Below are 22,900 nucleotides of genomic sequence, written 5' to 3'. Positions count from 1 at the left end.
CTTTACTCCATGCCTTGGGTTCCTGCACTTTCCTTTTCCATTGCTCATAAGAGCATCCCATTCTCAGCTTCAGTGAGCAATATGGCTGGGGAAAAGAATACATCAGGTGGTTTCCAGTGGCTTTCCTTTACAGGGAACACAAGTCCTCTTCCTGCCTTTAAGCAGCTGTTGTCCCTCAAGGTTCTAGCTTTCCTGCCATCAGCACCAAAAATTCCCTGGTTCTGACTTTGGCCTTGGCTTGTAACTCTGAGCATGGAACCCTGCCCTGGGCCTTTTACTTCTTTCAATTCAGTATACTGTGTTTGCTGTTCACAAAACAGCCTCCTCTGCACTGGGGAGGCCAAACACAGATTGCATGACCACTTTGCCAAACTTCTCTATTAAGTCCACAGGCATTTCTGATGGCTTGTCATATCAATATTCTCCCCAACTCCCATTCACCTCTCCTGCTTTCCACCCGAGCATATACCTTCCATTTTGTTCTTTCCTGCCTTCCCCACTTTTCCCACCTCTGTACATGTTTAAAACCGGTTACACCTCTAATATAGAACATAGAACATTACGGCGCAGTACAGGCCCTTTGGCCCTCAATGTTGCGCCGACCAGTGAAACCAATCTAAAGCCCATCTAGCCTACACTATTCCAATATCATCCATATGTTTATCCAATGACCATTTAAATGCCCTTAATGTTGGCGAGTCCACTACTGCTGCAGAAGGGGCATTCCATGCCCTTACTACTCTCTGGTGAAGAACCTACCTCTGACATCTGTCCTACATCTATCACCCCTCAATTTAAATCTATGTCCCCTCGTGCTAGCTATCACCATCCGAGGAAAAAGGCTCTCACTATCCACCCTATCTAATCCTCTGATCATCTTGTATGCCTCTATTAAGTCACCTCTTAACCTTCTTCTCTCTAACGAAAACAACCTCAAGTCCCTCAGCCTTTCCTCATAAGACCTCCCCATCATACCAGGCAACATCCTAGTAAATCTCCTCTGCACCCTTTCCAATGCTTCCACATCCTTCCTATAATGCGGTGACCAGAACTGTACACAATACTCCAAGTGCGGCCGCACCAGAGTTTTGTACAGCTGCAACATGACCTCCTGGCTCTGAAAACTCAATCCCTCTACTAATATCTTACGAATATCTTTCTCTCCCCACCGCTGAGTAACCTATGGAGTATTTCCATCTTTTTCTATTTTTATACAATTTTTTACTGTTCATTTTAATAAAATTGCCTGTACCATTGGACAAACCAGCAAGAAGCAGAGCTAGCCAACCAAAATTTAATTTCTCTATCACATAATACAGTCATAATAATTAATCGTGTTTAGTCTTTTTCAATCAATTAGGATAATATCAATTCATTAAATATCGATATGAGGTATCAATTCCTAATCATAGATCATAGAATCCCTACAGTGCAGACGGAGGCCATTCGGCCCATCGAGTCTGCACTGACCACAATCCCACCCAGGCCCAACCCACATATTTACCCACTAATCCCTCTAACCTACGCATCTCAGGACTCTAAGGGACAATTTTTAACCTGGCCAATCAACCTAACCTGCACATCTTTGGACTGTGGGAGGAAACCGGAGCACCCGGAGGAAACCCACGCAGACACAAGGAGAATGTGCAAACTCCACACAGACAGTGACCCGAGCTGGGAATCGAACCCGGGACCCTGGAGCTGTGAAGCAGCAGTGCTAACCACTGTGCTACCGTGCCGCCCCTAATGATCTACAATTTTTACTAGCTATTCTCTCATTAGATTACCTTGTATTAGATTATATGTGTCACAGAGAAATGTCTTTTTAAAATCCTTATCCCTAGCTCTCACCTTATCCTTTTCAAATTCTACAGACATTAAGTACAATGCAACATTCGATGTGAGCCTCAAGTCATCTCATGCTGCTTCACGGGCATTGTTTCAAACAAACCATATGCGAGAAATACAAAAGGACATTAAAGTTGATAGCAGGCCAAATTGCAATGAATTTACCTTTTATGTCAATGTAAGTATGATGCTAGGTTAGTTGTTATTAATTGGAGAATATTTCATGTTCTTTTACTATAACTGGCTTGATAGCTTATACAAATTTTAAGTAATATCTCCAACCAACTTTAAAGCAAGCCTTTGTTTTTGTAATTATAATTCTTTATGAATGTTTCCACAATTTCACATTCTCCTTCTAATTCTAGATGTTGGTGTTCTAATGACAATTGTGATTCTTTCCTAATCAGGACAAAACAGATATTGTCAGCCCACTTAGTCTACGTTTAGACTTTGCTCCAAAAGATACTGAGGCTGGTCCTAGTATCGATAGCCAGACAGTGACATCCAGAGAGTTTTTTGTAAGTTCAAGGAAATGCCACAGATATGTTCTATTCATCACTGAATTACTTGTGTGCAATTTAATTTTCCATTCCAACTCTTTCAGATTCCATTCTCCAAAGACTGTGGTGATGATGAAGAATGCATAACAGATCTTGCTATTAAAGTTCAGTCAAATATTCCAAGCAACAGGTGGGAAAATCTAACTATTTTTAATTAGTTGAACTTACTGGTCTGCTTATTTGATATTATGTTTATTGAGGAATAAAATATCCTCATTTTCATCTGAAAGAAGAATCGACACATTCTTTTTCACTATCAATGTTGAGGCTCCCTTATTGCTCTTAAATTACTCAATGCTAACTATTTCAGGGATGATTTCCTTTTAGATGCTCGTCAAGCACAATGTACCCAAAGGGCATCAACCCTGTGCAACTTGAATCTTTCTACATTTGGATATTGCATGGTCCATACATACTCGCAAAGTGCAGGATCAATACCTGCCCAGTCACCCTTCATAGTAGCAACAGTGACATTCTCTAAAATGGAAGAAGATGGAAGAGAATATGTCCAGGGTGCATGGGATCCTTGGTTATGCTGGCTGATTTTCCAAGGCAGCGGGAAGTGTAGGCTGAGTCAATGGGTGGGAGGCTGGTTTGCATGATGGACTGGGCTTCGTTCACGACTCTGTGTAGTTTTTTGTGGTCTTGGTCAGAGCAGGAGCCATACCAAGCTGTGAAACATTCAGAAAGAATAGTTTCTATGGAGCATCAATAAAAGTTGGTGAGAGTCGTAGAAATATAGAAACTAGAAGCACGTGTTGGCCATTCAGCCCTGTCGTAGCTGACATGCCAAATTTCCTTAGCCTCCTGAGAAAGTAGAGGCTTTCTTAACTGTAGCATTGGCATGGAGGGATCAGGACAGGTTGTTGGTGATCTGGACACCTAGAAACCTGAAGTTCTCAACCATTTCTACTTCATCCCCATTGATGTAGACGGGGGCATGTTCTCCACTATGCTTCCTGAAGTCGATGACTATCTCCTTCGTTTTACTGATATTGAGGGAGAGATTATTGTCATCTCACCAATTCAATAATATCATCCCTTATTATCCTCATTATCCTCCAATGAGTATAAACTCGTCTTTTCCTCATCAGACAACCCTCATCACAGGAATCAACCTCAAGAACCTTCTTTGAACTGCTTCCAATGCAAGTCAATCCCTCATTAAGTAAGGAGTCCAAAACTGTACACAGTATCCGAGGCTCAGTCTGACCAATGTCTTGTGCACTTATAAGAAGGCTTTCCGACTTTTATACTCCATCCTCTTGCCATAAAGGCCGACATTCCACTTGCCTTCCTTATTATTTGCTATACCCGTTTGCTAACTTTTTGTAATTCATGTACATGGACAGCCAGATCGCTCTGTACTGCAGTATTTCTGAAGTCCCATGTATCTCATGGCAATATCATCTATTTGGGCATACATGGTGTCTTTAAAGCTGAACTCAATTGTGCAAGTTGCTAACTTCATAAGTTCAGTGAATACAGATTCAAACAATAACAGCATGTCGAGATTGCTAAGATATAGTGACACGGCGCAAGTATCTATCTCTTTCTAGAGCAGCACATTAGTGAATGGGTTAGTGATGTTGAATGAGCACACAGACTGACATTGCTATTGATGTGCAGAACATACGCCAATGGTGTTCCCGTGGACCAGCTTTCACTAGCATTTTCGATGAGAAATACATTTTCGATAAAATGACTCCTACCCTTGCATATTTCCAATACGTAGATGATACATTTTCTATATTTGAATCTGCAGCTGCATGTAAGAATTTCCTTGCTCACATTAATGGGCTCCATTCTGCACTCCAATTCATCTCTGAAATAGAGCAGTCTAATGAATGCCCTTCCCACAATGTGCTAGATGAGAAACCCAGTAATAGGTTCCCAACCGCTATCTATCACAAGCCTCCCCTTACAGGTCAATATATGCATTGGGTGTCCCATAGTTCCTTATCAGCAACCTTGTAAAAGGGGCCCAAGCTATTTTACTTACACACTTTACTCGCCACTCTATAAGTGAGCATTTAAAACAAAATGACTTCTGAGGAACTGTTAACAGATTTGTGAAAAATATCTTTACTTATAAGATAATGTTGGATACACATAGAGTGAGGCTTTAGCCTAAGCTTCACAGTTCTGCTCAAGTTTGCTGTAGAAATGGAGTGTGGCAAAGCTATTCTGAGTGGTAATGGCTGCACCAATCAGATCATTGCTCACTTTATATGGCGCCAATTCATGAAAAGACCTAAAGCTGACATTTTCATTCCTGAAAAGTGCCCAGTCTAGCTCAGATTACCCTGGAAGGGTGAGTTGTCTCTAACGTTTGAGCAACCGGTGAAGCTAGCCGTTTCACACTGCTGCTCCTATGCAGTAGCAATGATGTGGAGATGCCGGCGTTGGACTGGGGTAAACACAGTAAGAAGTTTAACAACACCAGGTTAAAGTCCAACAGGTTTATTTGGTAGCAAAAGCCACAAGCTTTCGGATCCTTAAGCTCCTTCTTCAGGTGAGTGGGAATTCTGTTCACAAACAGGGCATATAAAGACACAAACTCAATTCCATAAGACCATAAGACCATAAGACATAGGAGCGGAAGTAAGGCCATTCGGCCCATCGAGTCCACTCCACCATTCAATCATGGTTGATTTCAACTCCATTTACCCGCTCTCTCCCCATAGCCCTTAATTCCTCGAGAAATCAAGAATTTATCAATTTCTGTCTTGAAGACGCTCAACGTCTCGGCCTCCACAGCCCTCTGTGGCAATGAATTCCACAGACCTACCACTCTCTGGCTGAAGAAATTTCTCCTCATCTCTGTTCTAAAGTGACTCCCTTTTATTCTAAGGCTGTGCCCCCGCGTCCTAGTCTCCCCTGCTAATGGAAACAACTTCCCTACGTCCATCCTATCTAAGCCGTTCATTATCTTGTAAGTCTCTATCAGATCTCCCCTCAACCTCCTAAACTCCAATGAATATAATCCCACGATCCTCAGACGTTCATCGTATGTCAGGCCTACCATTCCTGGGATCATCCGTGTGAATCTCCGCTGGACCCGCTCCAGTGCCAGTATGTCCTTCCTGAGGTGTGGGGCCCAAAATTGCTCACAGTACTCCAAATGGGGCCTAACCAGTGCTTTATAAAGCCTCAGAAGTACATCCCTGCTTTTGTATTCCAAGCCTCTTGAGATAAATGACAACAATGACAATTCACAGAATAATGGTTGGAATGCGAATACTTACAGCTAATCAAGTCTTAAAGGTACAAATTCTCCACTCACATTGTTTGTACCTTTAAGACTTGATTAGCTGTAAGTATTCGCATTCCAACCATTATTCTGTAAATTGAGTTTGTGTCTTTATATGCCCTGTTTGTGAACAGAATTCCCACTCGCCTGAAGAAGGAGCTTAAGGCTCCGAAAGCTTGTGGCTTTTGCTACCAAATAAACCTGTTGGATTTTAACCTGGTGTTGTTAAATTTCTTACTATGCAGTAGCAACAGGATTCTCAACTACCGTCAAACCAAAAGACATTCTGCCTATCACACAAATGAGTAATGTGATATATGAATTCCAGTGCTGGTTTGATGCCAATTATGTTGCCCATAAATCCTGACAACTGGTGGATCATATCAAACAGCATGTTCCTTCACAACAGGCAAAGTTTGTGCAGCATTTGCTGAACAATACCAAAATTACACTAACAAACAGTTTAAGATTCGGAGTATCTCAACTACGCTTCTAGAATTAGAAACTACATAAATACATATGGAAGGCCTGGTCCTCTGCAGGCATAAGAAATTTGTGCAGCAATTGTGCCTTGGCAATGCCTTGACCAATCAGAGTCCACTTGCCAACCAATCAGCACCCTGTTTCTCATGCAGTATAAATTGTTCTTGCCTTTGGAACTTGATATCTGTCCATCCTGATGAGTGCAAAATTAAAAGCTTCGGTAACATGTCTCCTTTTTCAGCAATCATCAAATTTTGTAATACCAAGTGACTGTTACATTTAGGGTTTCCCAATCCACTGGTATCTTTCCAGAATTCCAGAAGATTACAACCAATGCATCCACTATCACTGACACCACTTCCTTTTAAGAACCGAGGATGCAGGCCATCAGGTCCAGGGATTGCACAGCCTTTAGTCCCATTAGTTTTCCTCATGTATTTTCTCCAATTACTCCCTCCCTTTTGCCTCTTGATTTTCTGTTATTCTTGGGATATATTTTGTACTTTTTACTGTGAGAGCAAAGAAAAAATACTTGTTCACAGCCTCTGCCATGTTTTCCATTATTAGCTCCCCAGTCTCAACCTCTAAGACCATAAGACATAGGAGCAGAATTAGGCCACTTGGCCCATCGAGTCTGCTCCGCCATTCAATCATGGCTGATTTTTTTCTCATGCCCATTCTCCTGCCTTTTCCCCATAACCCCTGATCCCCTTATTAATCAAGAAGGGACCAACACTCACATTAGCTACTCTTCTGTGTTTTTATTTACTTGTTTTATATGCTGTCTGTTTTTTATTTCTTGCTAGTTTTCTCTCATATTCCAATTTCTTCCTCTTTATTTTTTAATCATCCTTTGCTGATTTCTAACATTTTCCCATTCTGTGGAACTACTCCTACTCATTGCAGTGTTATACACCTTTTCTATCAATTTGATACTATCTTTAACCTCTGCTGGTTAGGGGCATTGGCCATGCTAAATTCTCCCTCAATGTACCCGTTCAGGCACCGGAGTGTGGCAACTAGGGAATTTTCACAGTAACTTCATTGCAGTGTGTGTAAGCCTACTTGTGACAAAAATAAATTAATTAAACTGCAGTTAGCCATGGATGGTGCATCTTTTTCATAGACTCTTTCTTTCTTAAACTAATATTACCTATTCAAAAGTGAATAGAACGCAGCATTATCCAGGTAATGGACACGTATTTTCTTTACATATAAAGGGTGGGATTTTCCAGCAGGTCCCGCCAGTGCAGTGCTGACCCCCACCATGGGTTCCCCAAGGGTGTGAACAATGGGAAAGCTTGTTGACAGCGATGGAATTGGAAGATCCTATTGCTGACCAATGGCGCTGCAAAACACACCGGGGGTGGGTGGGGGGGTGGAAAATCCCACCACTATTGCATTTCTATCTTTGAAAAGCTTTGGTGCAAGGCGTTCAGATACAAGATTTTAAAAAATCTAACCCTTTTCAGTGAACAGGAGCTAATGTGACAGTCATGGCTCAGTTGATGCCATTCTCACATCCAAGTCATCGGGTGGGATTTTCCGGCCACGCTTGCCCCAAGACCGGGAAATCCCATCCAAGTCAATGGACCTTTGCATGGTCCTGACCCACCTGCTACAATTCCCGTGGGACAGGAAAGCTCCACCCATAAGATTCCAGGTTCAAGTCCAAGTTAATAGCACAAAAATCAAGACTGATACTCCAGTGCTGTACTGAGGAAGTGCTGCCCTGTCTTTCAGCTAACATGTTAAACCGAGACCCCTTCTGTCTGCTCAGGTGAATGTAAGAGATGGCATGGTGATATTTCAAAGAAGATCATAGGTGTTATCCTTGGTCCTGGCCAATGTTTATCCCTCAATTATCATCACCAGTACAGATTATCTGGACAACAATATATTGCTGTTTGTGCGAGTTTACTTTATGCAAATTGGCTGCCAGATTTCCCACTTTCCAACAGTCCCTACATTTCAAAAATACTCCATTTGCTGTAAAGTGCTCTACGAAATGCATTATTTAAAATACAAGTCCTTCTACAATAGTAATTCTTCTTGATGTATTTACTTGTCTACAATTTACCATGCTTCACTAATTTATTTTCAAATATATATCTTAAATTAATCAATTTCTTATTTCTATCAACAGTAACTACATTGTTAGTAGCAAGCAAAAGCAAATAACCATTCACGTAGAGACGGAGAACAAGAAGGAAAATGCATTTAATGCTAAAGTCATGGTCCATTTTTCTGATAACATCTTTTTTGCATCAGTAAGTAGAACATTTTACTTATATGTTACTTTACAGGATAACAAAAATATAGGGTGGAATTTTACAACCTTATCGCGCCCATTTTGCAGCGGGAAAATGTCGCAAAATCGGACATGATGCGACGAGCAGGAATGGAGCCCGTTTTTGTGCCCATTCCCATTTCACCAATAAAAGAAATCGTCACGATCGGCAGCCCACCCAGAAAGGGCGATACATCAATTTGCATTTCTTTGCATTCATCACAATGTAATTCGTGAGTTTCACTCCCAATTGTCCCAGCTCACCCACCGTAACCACCTCGTTTGTTGCAGCCAGGTCGGTCAGGAAAACACCTCATGTATAAAAGTTGCATTCAGGCTCTTGATCAGTGAGGGTGAGTGAGGAAGTAAGTCTCCACGTTCAAACTGCTCCGTCCTGCTCAGAGGGAGGTTGTTTCGTGGTGGCCATGTTGTGTTTCAGGTCGGGGAGGGGTCCCGCGAGTGTGTGGGGGGTTGGGGGCTGTTGTTGCTCACGGGGTCCAACCTCAGACTCTCAGCATGGACCCAGGTCAGAGCACTGGCCTTGGATCTTAGCGCTGATTCTGGGTCCTAGTGCTGGCAGCAGCAAGCACTGTTGCAGGTGGGGGATGGGCTGGAAACTCTTTGAAGTGGCAGTGCTGCAGCCTCAGGACTTGTCAAGCAGCAGTGTCTGTGGCCCATGCATAGGTTGCATAGGTTCTGGGTATGTGTTTGTGAGTGGAGTGGGGGGTGGGGCATTGTGGAGGGAGTGCACTGTGTTGCCATTCTGGGACCTGTGGGGAAAGGTATGGGGAGTGTGCATTGCTGGGGGCCTGTGGGGGGTGGTGTGGGGAGTGTGTGTTGCTGAGCTGGGGTGAGCAGAATTCTTTGACCTCTCCATCTGTCTCTCCCCTTCCCCAAATTCCCACCTGTTCAGATTAATCATGTGGCTTCTGCAATGCGACCCATTGATCTTTCTGTTCTTTTGGTTGCTGCTGGAGCTGAGGAGGATGAATTGCGGGCAGAAGAGACCCAGGCCCTGCCACTCGCAGGGGTAGAGGCAGGATGTGGCCGCCATTCGTCCTGAGGGGGTGGGGAGGAGGCAGGAGAAGGAGGGAGCAGAGACCCCAGAAGTTCCACATGCAAGTGTCCTTCGAGCAATTGTCGGGCGTCACGTGTCACCGATGGCTCTGGCTCCGAAAGGAGACAGTGCAACGCCTGTCCATTTGTTGCAGGACCTGGCACCTTGGGGGTACGGGGGTCACCCACTCTCAGTGGCTGTGAAAGTGATGGCCACCTTAAACTTTTATGCCACCAGCTCCTTCCAGACCACCAGTGGAGACCTTTGTGGCATTTCCCAACTATCCGTCCACAAGTGTGTTACAAAGGCCACGGATGCCCTGTGTGCCTGGACTGGCCAGTATATTAAACTTGACCTGGACCAGGCCCAGCAGGAAGCCCAGGCTGTAGGATTTGTAACCAAGGAGGAAGAGCCCAGGGTGGAGGGATGGTTGTGGGGGACATGGGAGTACCCGCTTCAGGCTTGACTGATGACGCCTGTGCGGAGGCCTGAGACTGAGGCGGAGACCCGATATAATGAGGCCCACGTTGCCAATCGTTCAATAGACCTCCAACCCTTCAATATAAAAAGGAAAAGGTTCCCACATGCCTCTGTTGTGTCATGTGAACTCTCATGCCAGCCCCATAAATTATGCTTCCATTGTGAGCTGAAGCCCTTTGAGAGACGTTACCTGATCAGACGTTCTGCTCCCCAGCCACATGTGCATCAGTTCTAGCTGACTGGACCAGCAGGTAATATGTCGGTGGACAATTTATATAATGGCAAGAGACTCCAATTGCAAAATGTAACAGCCCCAATTTTTAACAGAATATTAAAATTGTGTAGTAATCTCTTTAATAATTGTTTTGCACAATGACTTCACGTAAACAGATCAATAGATTATAGATATTACACATATATCAATAGTTTATCCTATTATAAAGCTTTTGGAGAGAGAGGGAGAGATATCTGTATATTTAAATTCTCTGATGGGTGTTTATCTTTTTATTTTAACAGGCTACGGACACCGACTGTAGTGAAGTAAACTCAAACTTGGTGTCCTGTGAAATTGGGTTACCGTTTTTAAAAGCAGGAGCTAAGGTGATTTTTTTTGTTCAGAATACTTCAGTGAATTCATTAGTAATACATGATTGGAATAGCGATGCCAGCAAATTTTTGATGATTTTTACATGCAATGAGGATAAGAGGGTTGAATTACCAAGCCTACACTGAAGACAATGGATACAAGGCTGGTCACAGGAAAAAAACTCTCGACGGAGAATGCCTACACTGGAATCCCCTTCTTCCATTCTTAACTTTCAAAATTAGGCCTCCAAAATCCCTTACTGAGGTACCAAAAATGGTCAATATTCATCGTGAAGATCATCAAGGAAATGGAAAACAGTGAGCGATAAGGCAAGGTAGATAAGGAAGTAATCATCAGATGATCCTAAGCGAGATGGATGGTCCCTGAGAGATCTGGCTTATCTAATACAATCCTGGCTAGAAACACCTCCATAGTCCTCAAACCCCTAGCTGAATCTAACTATAATTGGCTACCCAGGAAGATGATGAAAATCAATTTAGTCCAGAAAGAGTTTTTAAAATATGAAGATGTGTGACATGCTTCGTATTTGCCCCAGAAATGGGCGAGGTGGCCTCCCAGCCGTGTGCTTCCCACCGGTGGGAAGTGGCATGTTGTTTGCTAGCGGTGGGATTCTCTGGTCCTACCACTGTCAATGGGAATTCACACTGACGTCATCCCACACCAGCGGGAAACCTTCGAGCGGGGGTGCATTGCCAGCAGGACTGGAGAAACCCACGGGTGTGAACGGCCGGAGAATTCCAGCCGAGATTTAAACTTGAAACAGGTGAGGAGAAACGGGAAGAGTATCAGAAATGACAGCAGGGTGAGGAAGCATGATGTAACAGTCACTTAAGCAGCCAGAATCCTTGGAGGTACAGTGGAAAGGGCTCCAGCTGAAAGCATTTTCAATAAAGACCATAATGTAGAATAAGGATTGAATGTGCATTTATTCATGGTTTTCTCTAAAGTCTAAAGTTAGAATAATCCTGGTGTTCCCTTGCAGTTATTTTTTCAATATAGATTTAGAAATTACTTATCTTATGACTAAATGCTTAAGTCAGGGCAAAACTGGAAGTTAAATAAACTAAATTCAAATTTTATTTTTGTACATTGATAGAGCTCGTTTGACATCAACTTTGATTTTAATGTCAACAAACCACAGCGGGATACATATGTGAACTTCCAAGCTAAAAGGTAGATACCGAGCATCATAATAAGGACAATTTATTTCATATGTTTTTACAATTTCTATTTGGAAGTTTGAGTAATACCATAGCTGTTTTATTTTACAGTGAGAGTCATGAAGATCCAAACACTATTTCTGACAACAAAGCAAGCATCAGCTTTACTGTACAGTATGATACTGAAATTCTCTTCTCAAGGTATGGAGGATATTGCCAATTCGACAGTATTCTCTTGTAGTTTATTATTGAATTAACATTCAAGTGATCTGTGGTCATCAAAATGAAGGATGTCAGTGATCAGAACAGAATTTTTTTTGCTGTTAACTCCTTTGTTCTTTGTAAACTACAATCCTGTCCCCAAACCTCCTGTCCATCTCCAATATCAGGGTGGCACGGTGGTACTGCTGCCTCACAGCGCCAGGGACCCGGGTTCGATTCCCAGCTTGGGTCATTGATTGTGTGGAGTTTGCACGTTCTCCCCGTGTCTGCGAGGGTTTCCTCCGGTTTCCTCCCACAATCTGAAAGACATACTGGTTAGGTGCATTGACCCGAACAGGCACCGGAGTGTGGTGACTAGGAGAATTTCACAGTAACTTAATTGCAGTGTTAATGTAAGCCTTACTTGTGACTAATAAATAAACTTTTAAAAAATCCTTGAGCACAGGGTCAGGGAGAGGGGGGCCCAAAACACCAGGGCCCATACTCTAGGTGGGCCCATGCTCATTGGTCGAACAGCCTGTCAATTGAGATGATCTACCCACCAGAATGGCTGCTTTGCAAATATAGAAACATAGAGCCATTGGAAAAAGGAGCAGGAGGAGACCAATTGGCCCTTCGAGCCTTGCTCCGCCATTCATTATGATCATGGCTGATCATTCAACTCAATAGCCTGATCCCATAGAAACATAGAAAGCTCTGGCCGACGATTGCTGTCGTTCTGAATAACAACAATCATTGGCCAAGGAGGACACTTGGATTCCCCAGTCTCTCCTTTTTTTGCTTACCTCATTAATGCTTTTTTTGGGGGGCATTGGTGGGTGCTTTCTTCACTCTTCACTTCAGACCTGGCCGGAGGCTGCTATTGCATGAGGTAAGGTAAAGCACCTAGTATATGGGTGCCCAGACTTTAGTGACTTGAAATCTTTTTCGACAGTCTTCCTAACACAATCTACTAGCTCAGTTTGCCCAACCTCCCTGACAGGGATATTCAAAATGTAGCGCAATATAGGCCTTATACTGCCTGACTATGGATAAAATGAAGACAAATGCATCATAAACATTCTCGCATGCTATCATAGAAATCATAGAAATCATAGAAACCCTACAGTGCAGAAGGAGGCCATTCGGCCCATCAAGTCTGCACCGACCACAATCCTACCCAGGCCCCACCCCCACATATTTACCCGCTAATCCCTCTAACCTACACATCCCAGGACTCTAAGGGGCAATTTTTAACCTGGCCAATCAACCTAACCCGCACATCTTTGGACTGTGGGAGGAAACTGGCAGGACTTGCAGATAGTGAGGAACATTGTCAGAGGCTACAGAAGGATATAGATAGGCTGGAAATTTGGGCAAAGAAATGGCAGATGGAGTTCAATCCTGATAAATGCGAAGTGATGCATTTTGGTGGGAATAATGTAGGGAGGAGCTACACGATAAATGGAAGAACCATAAAGGGTGTAGAGACGCAGAGGGACCTGGGTGTGCAAGTCCACAGATCTTTGAAGGTGACGTCACAGGTGGAGAAGGTGGTGAAGAAGGCATATGGCATGCTTGCCTTTATAGGATGGGGCATAGAGTATAAGAGTTGGGGTCTGATGTTGCAGATGTATAGAACGTTGGTTCGGCCGCATTTGGAATACTGCGTCCAGTTCTGGTCGCCACACTACCAGAAGGACGTGGAGGCTTTGGAGAGAGTACAGAGGAGGTTTACCAGGATGTTGCCTGGTATGGAGGGGCTTGGTTATGAGGAGAGATTGGGGAAACTGGGGTTGTTCTCCTTGGAAAGACGGAGGATGAGGGGAGACTTAATAGAGGTGTATAAAATTATGAAAGGCATAGATAGGGTGAACGGTGGGAAGCTTTTCCCCGGGTCGGTGGTGACGTTCACGAGGGGTCATAGGTTCAAGGTGAAGGGGGGGAGGTTTAACACAGATATCAGAAGGACATATTTTACACAGAGGGTCGTGGGGGCCTGGAATGTGTTGCCGGGCAAGGTGGTGGAGGCGGACACACTGGGAACGTTTAAGACTTATCTAGACAGCTATATGAACGGAGTGGGAATGGAGGGATACAAAAGAGTGGTCTAGTTTGGACCAGGGAGCGGCGCGGGCTAATTGTTCCTTGTTTCTCGTTTCAAGGCTTCATTCTATGATCATCTTGCTGGTGCCAGTACAGAGCGAGACTGCGGATAGTTGGGAACCTGTCTCGGGGGCAGGGAATTCAGATGGTGTTCGTAAAGCAGAAGTGGAAATGTATAGGGTTGGGAAGCATTTTCTGATCAGGGCCAGTGTGATCTCCTGGACTCGTTTCGATCGCCTCAGGGGGTCGGAGAGGAATTTCCCAGATTTTTTTTTCCCCATATTGGCCCTGGGGTTTTTACTCTGGGTTTTCGCCTCTCCCTGGAGATCACATGGTCTGGAATGGGGGGGTGGGGGTGAGTTAATAGGTTGTGATGAACAAAGCATCGTAGCTGTGAGGGACAGCTCGGTGGATAGGATATTAGGATGTAGATAGGCTGGAAAATTGGGCGGGGATCCTGGATTCAGGATTCAATCCTGGACCGGGGAGCGGCGCGGGCTTGGAGGGCCGAAGGGCCTGTTCCTGTGCTGTATTGTTCTTTGTTCTTTGTTCTTGAAACCGGAGCACCCGGAGGAAACCCACGCAGACACGAGGAGAATGTACAAACCCCACACAGACAGTGACTCGAGCCGGGAATCGAACCCGGGACCCTGGAGCTGTGAAGCAGCAGTGCTAACCACTGTGCTACCGTGCCGCCCAGTTTCTCTGCTAAAGGGCATTTGTAAAGCAGGTGTTTTTTTTACAACAATCTAGTATTTTACACAGAATCATAGAATTGTTACAGTCTAGGAGGAGACCATTTGGCCCATCAGGTCTACACCGACTCTCCAAACGAGCATCATGACTTAGTGCCATTCCCTTGCCTTTTCCACGTCCCACATTATTTCCATTCAAATAATCATCTAATATCTCCTTAAATGCCTCCCTTGAACCTGCCTCCACCATACATCCAGCCAGTGCATTCCACCCCCAAAGCATTCATTGTATGGAAAGTTTTATCTCACATCACACCTTAGCTCATTCCTGGTCTCCTCCCCTTCCATGATGTGCAGGACTTGGAGTCGATAATGTGTCTCTCTTTCACTCTGCTTCTTAAGCAAAAAAGGCAATAAGGTTTTATTGGCTACTTCTGCTGCTTGGCACTTTTTGATGGTCATTTTTATCAGTTGCTAATTTTTAAAATTACCAACCAATTTATTGCTCTGATTTTATTTTCGCTCAGTGAGTTTTGTCTTTTCTTCATGCCTTAACTTTTTTGCTTGATGTTATGCCAGATTGCTTTTTGGAGGATTGGCTAAAGAAGGTTATCTTTGCTCCAGTAGAAATGGGAAGTGCTGGAAATGCTCAGCACATCTGGCAGCAGCTGTGCAGAGAGAAACAGAGGTCAGTGACCCTTCATCAGAACTAGTGCAGAGCATGAACATGAAGCATTGACTCTGTTTCTCTCTCCACAGATGCATCCTGGCCTGCTGAGTGTTTCCGGTATTTTCTGTTTATATTTCAGATTTTGAGCATCTGCAGTATTTTGCTCTCCTATTGTATGCTCGATGATGAGCATTTGTAACTTTGTTCATCTCAAGTTAAAGTGGGAAAATGTTTATTATTCAGTGCAAAGTGTACTTCTTCTATTAACTAAGCCCACTTGTATGATTAGAAATAATTCATTATTACAGGTGAATTGTCATTTTTAAACTCAGAAATTAGGTGTCATGCGCAAATTGAATATGTCTCTGTTAGATCAAGATATTCCCATTTGGAGTTGGGATTATTGTTGGTGGTGCTTGTGAGGTTCAAGTCTTGGGTGCATCAGCCATCAGCTGTCTTTGAATGTATTAATGAGCAGTACCTTTGATTTAATCCCAAGATTTTGGGAAACACGCCACAGCCTATTTCAAAAATGAAAACACCTCCTTAATACGGACCAATGGTGAGAAATTTTGTCTCTCTCCCTGGCTCTGACAAAGAGTGGTTAGGAGTTCGAATGCTCTCCCTCCCTGAGACTGTGGTGGATACAGATTCAAATAAGCGTTCAAAAGGAAATTGGATAAATGCTTGGAGAAGAATATTATAGGTAAAGGGCAGGTGGGGGATGTGATTTCTGTTCGAACGAACTGGCACAGACTCAATGGTCTCCTTCTGGGTTGCAGTATTTCCATAGGAGCCAAAGTAAATTGCAAAGGTGGGGTGGTGAGTTTGGAGAATAAGGGGGCTGGAAACAAGAGAAGCCATGATTTCTCTCCCTGACCTGGCTTGAGCGTGTTGATAATTTCTAAATCTGTATCCATCTTTTTGTTTATATCTCCCTAACTGAATTTCTGCCACCAACACACCACCAGAATGGTCCTAACCAGCTGACACTGTCTAAGACTGTGACTGCAACACTATCCACCACACTATCCTCCTCAAGCATTTCTACTCTATTGTCCAGTTCAGGCGGACTGCCCTCATCCAGTCCCACTCCTTTCTACCTGATTGCATTCAGAACTTCTGTACTGATAGCTTGTTATCCGAGCTCCAAACCAGTACTGTGAGACTCCAACTATCTGTCTTTATCAGCATAGAATCATAGAAACCCTACAGTGCAGAAAGAGGCCATTTGGCCTATCTGCACCGACCACAATCCCACCCAGGCCCTACCCCCATATCCCTACATATTTTACCTGCTAATCCCTCTAATCTACGCATCTCAGGACATTAAGGGGCAATTTGGCATGGCCAATCAACCTAACCCGCACATCTTTGGACTGTGGGAGGAAACCAGAGCACCCGGAGGGAACCCACGCAGACACGAGGAGAATGTGCAAACTCCACAAAGACAGTGACCCAAGCCGGCAATCGAACCCAGGTCCCTGGGGCTGTGAAGCAGCAGTGCTAACCATTGTGCTACCATGCCGCCCATGTCATGTCCTGTTCCTAATTTACACCTTGTCCTTGGCAGCATTATCCGCAGACATGAGAAGAGCTTCTTTGTGTATGTTGCTGACACCCAGCTTTCTTTCTGCATCACCTCTCTCAAGTCTGCCACAGACTATGTGCACTCGCACTTAAAAATGAGCTCAAACTTTCTCTGGCCAAACATAGGGAACAACAGATTCATCATCTCACGCTCTTCCCACAAACTCCAAACCTCAGCATTATCCCAAACGTAAAGGTGCTCCGTGGTTTTGTTCATGTAAACCTGGCTGACTCTCTAAACACATCATGCCTAATTAACTTGACTAGAGTAGGATCATAGGATCATAGAATTCCTACAGTGCAGAAAGAGGCCATTTGGCCCATCGAGTCGACACCGACCACAATCCCACCCAGGCCCTATTCCCGTGACCCCACACATTTACCCTGCTAATCCACCTGACAATAGGGTCAATTTTAGCATGGCCAATCAACCTAACACTCACATGTTGGTAGCACAGTGGTTAGCACTGACCATGCAAAGGTTGACCTCGGGGGGGGATTTTCTGGCTGGTGAGCAAGATAGTGCAATAGATATTACATATATCAACCTTCTGAAGGAATTCAACAAGGTGTCACACAGGAGGTTGGTTAAGGAAATGGAAGCATGTGGAATTAAGGGGAAAGTGACCGTATCGGTATGGAATTGTCTCAGTGACAGGAAGCTAAAGGTGATGCTGATTGAATGTTTTTTCAGACAGGGAGGTGGTTTGCAGTGAAGTTCCCCAGGAACCAGTTTTCAGAAATTTAGACTCTAACATTTCGACCCACCGGGCTGCCTGTATCTATACTGATGAAGGGTACAGGTGATGCCATGATGATGCATCCTCTGTGGATTCTGAGGCATCATCCTCAGAGTTGGGTTTGGGACTGTGGCTCTGGCTTTTTGGGATTGTTGGCTTCCTCCTGTTTCCTGCTGGTACCTGGAATAGAGAGCAAATAAAAGTGACTGATTAAGCAGGTTCCTTAAATAAATACATCTCTCACCCAGTGCAACTGCCGAATGGAGGCTTCATCACAAGCTTACTGAAGGAGTTCCACTTTTATTGCCCATCCCTAATCACTCTTGAGAAGGCAGTGGTGAGCTGCCTTCTTGAACCGCTGCAGTCCATGTGGTCTAAATACACCCATAGTGCTGTTAGGGAGAGAGTTCCAGGGTTTTGACCCAGTAAAGTGAAGGAACGTGAGATAGTTCCAAGAAAGGATGGTGTGTGGCTTGAAGGGAAATTTGAAGGTGGTGGTGTTCTCATCCATCTGATGCCCTTGTCCTTCGAGATGTAGTGGCCATGGATTTGGAAGGTGCTGCCAAAGGAGCTTTGCTGAATTGCTGCAGAGCACCTTATAGATGGTACACACTGTTGCCACTGTTCGTTGAAGGTGGAGAGAATGGATGTTTGAGGAAAGGGAGCAATCAAGTGGGCTGCTTTGTCCTGGATGGTGTTGAGCTTCTTCAGTGTTGTCGGAGCTGCACCCATCCAGGCAAGGGGGGAGTATTCCATCACACTCCGGACTTGTACCTTGTAGATTGTGGACAGACTTTGGGGAGTCAGAAGGTGAGTTACTCACCACAGAATTCCCAGCCTCTGATGTGGATGAAATTCCTATTATGTCGATGACAGCTGTGGAGCATTCCCCAGTAAATTATTCAAAAACCGTTTGTCTTGCAAAGGATATGTGATTGAGAGCAAGAAGTGGCTGGCAGATGTCCCATTTGCTGGTGAGTTCAGCAACCCAAACATCTGTCTGACATTCTGTGTACCCATGCACTTGATAGTGCCTGATATCCTCTCAGAGTCATAGAAGTACTGTGCAGAAGAGGCCCTTTGGCCCATCGAGTCCGCACCGACGCATTAGAAACACTGAATTCCCACCTAATCCCATCTGCCAGCACTTGGCCCATAGCCCTGAATGTTATGTCGTGCCAAGTGCTCATCCAGGTACTTTTTAAAGGATGTGAGACAACCCACCTCCACCACCCTCCCAGGCAGCGCATTCCAGACTGTCACCATTTTCTGGGTAAAAAAGTTTTTCCTCACATCTCCCCTAAACATCTTGCCCCTCACTTTGAACCACTGTCCCCTCGAGACTGACCCTTCAACTAAGGGGAGTAGTTGCTCCTTATCCACTCTGTCCATGTCTCTCATAATCTTGTACACTGCGATCAAGTTGGCCCTCAGTCTTCTCTGCTCCAACAAAAACAACCCAAGCCTACACAACCTCTCTTCATAATCTAAATGTTCCATCCCAAGGAGCATCCTGGTGAATCTCCCCTCCAGTGCAATCACATCCTTCCGATAATGTAGCGACCAGAACTGCACACAGTACTCTAGCTGTGGCCTCATCAAAGTTCTATACAATTCCAACATGACTTCCTTGCTTTTGTAATCAATGCCTGAATTGATAAAGGCACCCTACTAACATGACCTGCTGCTTTCAGAGATCTATGGACAAACATGCCAAGGTCCCTTTGTTCCACAGAACTTCCTAGTGTCCTACCATTCATTGAGTACTTTCTTATCAAATTACTCCTTCCAAAGTGTACCACCTCACACTTTTCAGGGTTAAATTCCATCTGCCCATTTGACCATTCCGTCTATATCTTCTTGTAGCCCAAGACACTCTGCTTAACTGTTAACCACCCGTCCAATCTTTGTGTCATCCGCAAACTTACTAATCCTACCTCCCACATAGTCAACAATGTCATTTATATAAATGACGAATAATAAGGGGCCCAACACAGATCCCTGTGGTGTGCCACTGGACATTGGCTTTCAGTCACTAAAGCAGCCTTCTGTCATCACCCTCTGTCTCCTACAACTGAGCCAATTTTGAATCCATTTTATCAAATTACCCTGTATCCCATGTGAATTTACCTTTTTTACAAGTCTCCCATGTAGGACCTTGTCAAAGGCTTTGCTGAAAACCATATAAACTACATCGACTGCACTACCCTCGTCTACACAGTTGGTCACCTCCTCAAAAAATTCAATCAAATCTTGAGTATTGGTTTACATTTAATAGACAAGGCATTAACCCTGAGGGGAGAGCAACTTCTCATTATCTCTGCAGCATTCACTACCTCTGCAACCTTCACTATCACTGCAATATCCACTATCTCTACAATATCCACTATCTCTGTAGCATCCAGTATCCACTGAAAGCTTCAACATGTCAGTTTTTTCAGCAATACTCCCATTTTGTACCACCAAATAATGACAAGTTATCATTAATCAATAGCTCAATCTCAGGTGGTGTATCATAACCTATTCTGAGCACCACAACTTTGAAAAGATGTGAAAGCATTTAAAAAGTTGCCCAAAGATTGAGAAATATGGATCCAAAGATGAGGGACTTCAGCCATGTGAATGGGATTGTGCTTCATCGAGGAGATTTAATAGCGGCATTCAAAATCATGCAGAATCCAGACAGAGAAGAATAAAATAAAGTTTTCTTTTGGTAGGAGGATTGAATATTAGGCAATATAGATTTAAGGTGATTGGCAAAGGAACCAAAGCTGGCATAAGGAAAAATGTTTTATGTAGCAAGTCGTTATGATCATAGACGCACTGCCAGACAGGGTGGTGGAAGTGGATTCAATCTTGTCTTTGAAAAAGTTATTGGCTGAACACCTGGAACAGAAAACATTGTATAACGACAGATAAAATATGGAGGTAGACAAACTAGCCAAATTCCTTTTGCAGGAATCCAGCATGACCTTGAGGGGACAAATAGCCTCCTTCTTTGCTGTAGCTATTTTGTGGCCCTTTACCTCCTGATCTTTGGAACATAATAAAATATAGGTCCTAATACCATTCTGTTGAAATATTTTAGATAAATAATTGATAAGGGATTCCATACATGTTATATGATGCTCTATAAAATAATGGCTAACACAACAAACCACGAATTTAAATAATGAAGTTGTGAAATGTTATATTTTGTATTTGTGATTGTATATTCCAATTCTTAGCCACAGCTTTGATTCTTCTTTCTTCGATGTTACAGAGTTACGAACATAAATTACTATGAAATTTCTCCTGACAAACTGGTTCCGAAAATGGTACAGAAATTGGATGATCCAGAATACATTATTACACTCAGAGTACGTATGTTTTGTTGTTGCATCCAAGTGCACACTATCGGGCATTTCCCCTATCATATTCTCCACATCTTTCATGAAGGACAATAAACCAGGTGAAATTATCCAATGTGATAATAGTGTTTGCATGAAAGACATTCATGGGAAATTAAAACATAGAACATAGAACAGTACGGCACAGGAACAGTCCCTTTGGCCCATCATGCTGTGCTGAATATGATGCCAAATTAAACTAATCCCTTCTGCCTGCCCTTGGTCCATATCACTCTGTTTCTTGAATATTCATGTGCTTATCTAAAAGCCCGTTAAACACCCCTATTGTATCTGCCTGCATCACCACCACCTCTGGCAGTGCGTTCCAGATACCTATCACTCTCTGTGCAGTAATTTGCTATCGTAGTAATGTTGCAACCCTATTATTAATTTTGTTTTGTTTTTGCAGAAAGTGATATCTACAGGGTACAACTAATTCATGTATGTTATATTTTAAAGGTCAATACTGGGCATTTCCCTGTACAGACGGCCTATGTTACTGTTAAAATACCAGTAGCCACAAAAAAGGACAATCAACTTCTGTACCTTACTGGAGTAAAGCAGGTATGTTGTGTTTATAATTAAGTAATAAACAATTATTACCTAGCAGTATTGCAACAGCAGTGAAGTTCGACATGCGACAACTGCAACTTTTGTTCGAAGAACAATGTAAATCAGTTGCTTTGCACAATCACTCATGGTCAAAGTTCCTCCCAGCTGGTTGATGCTGGATCATACGCACTCAGTAAAATAACCTTGTTGAAATACAATACATTCAGAATCCAGTAACGAGGAGCAATATTTTGACTTTCTTCTTCTGTCACTCCAGTATCTCTTGCCATAGGTAAACCTACATTTTACATTACGCCCAATCAACAATATATGTTCTAGAGTAGACGCAAACAAAACTGATTGGCCTGAATCTCCAACCTCCTCAGACACCTGGCAAGAATCCCGATGCCCTGGTAAATGGCCAAAATACCCGCTTCCCAACGGGTGTGGGGGCTCTCAGGATTCACCCAACCCACCCCACCGGCCCAATAATTATGCAAACCCGTTAATTTATAGAACATAGAACATAGAACAGTACAGCACAGAACAGGCCCTTTGGCCCACGATGTTGTGCCGCGCTTTATCTGAAACCAAGATCAAGCTATCCCACTCCCTATCATCCTGGTGTGCTCCATGTGCCTATCCAATAACCGCTTAAATGTTCCTAAAGTGTCTGACTCCACTATCACTGCAGGCAGTCCATTCCACACCCCAACCACTCTCTGCATAAAGAACCTACCTCTGATATCCTTCTTATATCTCCCACCACGAACTCTATAGTTATGCCCCCTTGTAATAGCTCCATCCACCCGAGGAAATAGTCTTTGAACATTCACTCTATCTACCCCCTTCATCATTTTATAAACCTCTATTAAGTCTCCCCTCAGCCTCCTCCGCTCCAGAGAGAACAGCCCTAGCTCCCTCAACCTTTCCTCATAAGACCTACCCTCCAAACCAGGCAGCATCCTGGTAAATCTCCTCTGCACTCTTTCCAGCGCTTCCACATCCAATTTGAATGTCATTAGCGGGTTTGACAGCCCATTCATCAGCCTCTCACCATTCACCTAGCCTGGTAGCGGGAACGTCACCAGGCAGGCTTTACATGTGTTACCCACAAGCAGAGACATGGTGTACTGGAGCCTGAGGGTCCAGGGGAGCACCACCAATCCCTCAGAAAAGAGGGGCATCCTTCCCCCTACCAATCATGGGTCACCCCCCC

General features: G+C 43.8%; 1 protein-coding gene across 1 annotated transcript in view; it reads left to right on the top strand.

Moving 5' to 3' along the window:
• The window catches only part of itga2.2 (integrin, alpha 2 (CD49B, alpha 2 subunit of VLA-2 receptor), tandem duplicate 2), a 154,095-nt gene that overhangs the window by 116,814 nt on the left and 14,381 nt on the right, over positions 1-22,900 (top strand). Inside the window, exons 17-25 of the mRNA XM_078219451.1 lie at positions 1,875-2,026; positions 2,256-2,366; positions 2,453-2,538; positions 8,291-8,414; positions 10,488-10,571; positions 11,675-11,751; positions 11,850-11,939; positions 21,003-21,099; positions 21,589-21,693. Of these exons, the coding sequence (XP_078075577.1) occupies positions 1,875-2,026; positions 2,256-2,366; positions 2,453-2,538; positions 8,291-8,414; positions 10,488-10,571; positions 11,675-11,751; positions 11,850-11,939; positions 21,003-21,099; positions 21,589-21,693 (926 nt within the window). The remainder of the gene's footprint in view (positions 1-1,874; positions 2,027-2,255; positions 2,367-2,452; positions 2,539-8,290; positions 8,415-10,487; positions 10,572-11,674; positions 11,752-11,849; positions 11,940-21,002; positions 21,100-21,588; positions 21,694-22,900) is intronic.

This window comes from Mustelus asterias, chromosome 1 (genome assembly GCF_964213995.1).
Source record: "Mustelus asterias chromosome 1, sMusAst1.hap1.1, whole genome shotgun sequence".
Classification (NCBI taxonomy): Eukaryota; Metazoa; Chordata; class Chondrichthyes; order Carcharhiniformes; family Triakidae; genus Mustelus; species Mustelus asterias.
The sequence above is the reverse complement of the archived record's forward strand: the minus strand, read 5'-3'. Positions and strand labels throughout refer to the sequence as shown.